This window comes from Saccostrea echinata, unplaced genomic scaffold (assembly GCF_033153115.1).
Source record: "Saccostrea echinata isolate AGI-Se365-2 ecotype Australia unplaced genomic scaffold, CSIRO_AGI_Sech_v1 ptg000001l, whole genome shotgun sequence".
In the NCBI taxonomy this organism is placed as follows: Eukaryota; Metazoa; Mollusca; class Bivalvia; order Ostreida; family Ostreidae; genus Saccostrea; species Saccostrea echinata.
Genome location: NW_026889750.1, coordinates 6,993,079 through 6,996,943, shown reverse-complemented (window position 1 = coordinate 6,996,943; position 3,865 = coordinate 6,993,079). Strand labels below are relative to the sequence as shown.

The window sequence follows — 3,865 nt, the reverse complement described above, 5'->3', positions numbered from 1 at the left end:
AGACAATTTATCATATAGCAATTAAAGGAAACTGAAGAACTAAAATGCAATATAAGCATAAAAAAATCATGCCATTTTCTCTGTTTGCCTGAATACCGTTTGTTTTTATCCTAAATATATATGATCAATTTTTAATTAGAAAATTCATAATTGGTACTTTTAATTCGCTTTTACCAAAAAAATGAGATTTTATAATTTTCCTTATACACAAGTTTTTCCCGCAATTACGTCAGAATTGCTAAGCGTAGGCATTTCTAGTCACATGACACATCCGCCATTACAACATTGAAAACCGTGAATGCTATAATATGTTTAACTATAATGATGAACTTTGAAGAAATACCATGGGTAAATCCACATTATTTCATAAAATCAGAGTCATTTTCTTTTAGTATTTTTTAATTTTCTGATTTTCAGAACCTGAGGCTCAGACTATCGTAATGAGTAATTTCTATTACGGAGCAAGATGTATCTAGATATCAAAAAAGACTTGTGGGAAGAAGACGGGTTCGATCATAGAATCAAATTGATAGCCCAGCAGCAAGTAGATGGAGAGGATGAGCTTCAGCAGCTGAGACAAGAGAACAGATCGCTTAGAGAAGACGTCAACATGTTGAAATCCATAGTGATTAATCTGGAGAGAACAGTAATTAAAAGTCAGAATGAAATCATTGATCTCAAATCGAGATCAATGAAACAAAATATTTTAATTCATAATCTCCCTGAAGAGGATGGCGAAAATCTATTTGTTAAAATCCCAGAGCTTATCAAGACGCATTTTAAAGTAGATACATCTTTCGCAAATATTCACAGAAACGGTCCAAAAATACAAGGGAAGCCAAGAACCATCACTGGGCGACTCAACAAATTTACGGATAAGGACTTGATCCTGCAGGCACAGAGGGAGAACAAAAATCAACGTACAGAACAAGCAGAGGAAATCGACCAGAATTCTTCCTTGCAACACAATTCAACATTCTTCATCACGCCACAAACTCCAATTGAATTGTCAGAAAATCGAAAGAAACTATTAGAATTAAACAACAAATACTGGAAAGCTAACGTTAAGACACGCATTGTGGGAGAGAAACTTGTATTCCCAAATGGAAGTATACATAGAGATAAAGTACAGAAACCAAAAGCAGAACAAATCCTAGGAATGGATCAAGCAGAAAGAGAGGCGCTTAAGAAGATTAAAGTGACAGAGTTGGAAACAAATGAAGGAGGGAACATCTTCCGAGGGATGGGGGCAGCAACGGAGTGCTATAACCAAGTGCGCGACATGTACAAGAAAACATTCTGTGATCAATCCAATGCCAAAGCTGATCACAACATACTTGTTTACAGATTTCGAGATTCAAGCGAACAGACTCACGAGGGATACAACGATGATGGTGAGTTCGGCGCAGGGCGTAGATTAGTCAAAATAATGCAGAACTTACAAGTCACAAATATGACGGTTGTTATATCGCGCTTTCAAGTGAAGCACATCGGCGGTCGTCGATTTGAAATTCTGGAAAATCTTCTGACTGACGTGGTTCTTCGACACACTAGTCATTGAGTGTGTATATGATCTGCATATAGACTCTGTATTTTCTTATTAAATTATAACTGTAATCAGTTAAATCGCTTCAAATCATGTAGTACTGCGAACATGTATATATGTATGTGTTGTTTGCTTAAATAATTAACTATTCAGAATTTTCAACCACAAACTCATATTTTATGGAGTTACACTTTATTGCTTGTTATTTTACTTTGATATGAGATAATTATGTACTCCCCCCCCCCCCCTCCATGTTTTAAATTGTTATTCATAGAATAGTTCATTGTTAGGCAGTGATATTAACGGTACACTGCATTATTCATACTCTTTTTTCACTGACAAGATAGACATGCTTTATTATGCTCTGTCAGATGCTTGTAATGCGTTATTTTTTTAACTATCGGAATTTTTTCCGGATAATGTTAACCCTCTTGAATAGGTTTTTATCTTTTACAACACAAAAGTAAACTTCCGATTTAGACTAAGAAAGGAAGACTATAGCTTTTTTTTGGTCTTCTATCACCTCTTCAAGGTATGTTCTTTGTTACCTTTTGTAAATATTTTCACTTTCGTTTTTTTGTTCCTTTTCTCATGATACCTGGCTCTGTAACACAATGTATTAGTTTGTCACACAGTTGTAGCATTGCAGTAACATCACATGTAGAATATTTTTTTCAATTTTGATGTCGTTTGAATTATCGTGTATCTCACTTAATGTTAGAGGGCTCGGCTCAAAAATTAAAAGACTTGGTATTTTTACGTGGCTAAAAAATTCCTGTAAGAATAGTTTTATATATTTACAAGAAACACATTCAGTCTTAGAAAATGAAAGTCAGTGGTCAAAGGATTGGGGTTCTGATATAGAATTCAGCCATGGTGAATCAAATAGTAGGGGAGTAGCAATTCTTTTTCCCCATAATATAGATTATGTTATTAAAGACAAAAGACAAGATAATGAAGGTAGAATTTTACAAATCAATTTGATGATAGATGAAACCAATTTTATCTTAACAAATATTTATGCTCCAACAAAGGATAAGCCAAACTGCCAGGTGGAGTTCTTTAATTTGTTATTGACTTACATAGAACCACATAGCTATGAAAATCTTATCATTGGGGGAGACTTTAATATTACTTTAAATCCACTACAAGATAAAAAAGGCGGTACTACAGAAGGAAAATCCAACTATAGAGACAATATTCTAGCTGCTTTAGAAGATCTTAATTTAACCGATATATGGAGAGAACAAAACCCAGATAAAAATTATTACACATATACATGTAAAAACCCTTTAATTTTATCAAGAATAGATTTTTTTATAATTCCTTGTTTTCTCTCTCCTCATGCAAAGTCAAATATAAAACCTGCTATTAAATCAGATCATAGTGTTATATCTTTAACACTTAAAGGGGAAGTCCATCATAATAGAGGCCCTGGGTTTTGGAAATTTAATTCGTCACTATTAGGAGATGAGGAATTTGTGAAGAAAACAAAAGAACTCATCAACTGTTTAAAAGAGAAGTATGTAGGTTTAGATGACCACCAGTTAAAATGGGACACAGTTAAATGTGAACTTAGAGGATTTATTATTAAATATTCAAAATTAAAAGCTAGAAAAAGTAGACAGGAAGAAGAAACATTGTTGAAAGAATTAGATAAACAAAATGAAATACTATCAGCTGTTCCATCTGAAGAAAATATGACTTTATTAAATGAAATAAAAGAAAAAACTAAATGCATTAACAGACTTAAAAACAAGGGGCATTATATTGAGATCTCAAGCAAAATGGTGTGAAGAGGGAGAAAAATCTACAAAATACTTTTTGTCTTTAGAAAAAAGAAATTACAGAAATAAGTGTATAAATAAGTTAGTAGTTAATGACAAAATTATATGTGATAAAAATGAAATCCTCAAGGAAGAAGAAAGTTTCTTTGAAAATCTCTACTCAACTAATTTAGATAAAAACAATTATCAAAAACATATAAGTTATTTTGTAGACTGTGAAAATATTCCAAAACTTACTAAAAAAGATTCTGCAACATGTGAAGGTTTAATTAGTAAAGATGAATGTGAAAATATCTTAAAAGAATTTAAATTAAATAAATCTCCAGGAAGTGATGGACATCAATTTGAATTTTATAAGTACTTTTGGCCTGAAATAGCAGACTTAGTGGTAAATAGTTTAAATGAAAGCATTCATAAATTATCTCTTTCTTCAGATCAAAGAAAAGGAATCATTACTCTTGTACCTAAAAAAGACAAAGATCGAACTTTATTAAAGAATTGGAGACCAATTTCTTTACTGAATTTTGATTAT

General features: G+C 32.2%; 1 protein-coding gene across 1 annotated transcript; it reads left to right on the top strand.

Annotated features, from left to right (window-relative positions):
* The first annotated feature begins 466 nt into the window (after nucleotides 1-466).
* On the top strand, nucleotides 467-1,561 carry LOC133182008 (uncharacterized). The gene has a single exon (XM_061316711.1). The coding sequence runs from the start codon at nucleotides 467-469 to the stop codon at nucleotides 1,559-1,561; it is 1,095 nt and encodes a 364-aa protein (XP_061172695.1).
* The last annotated feature ends 2,304 nt before the right edge of the window (nucleotides 1,562-3,865 follow it).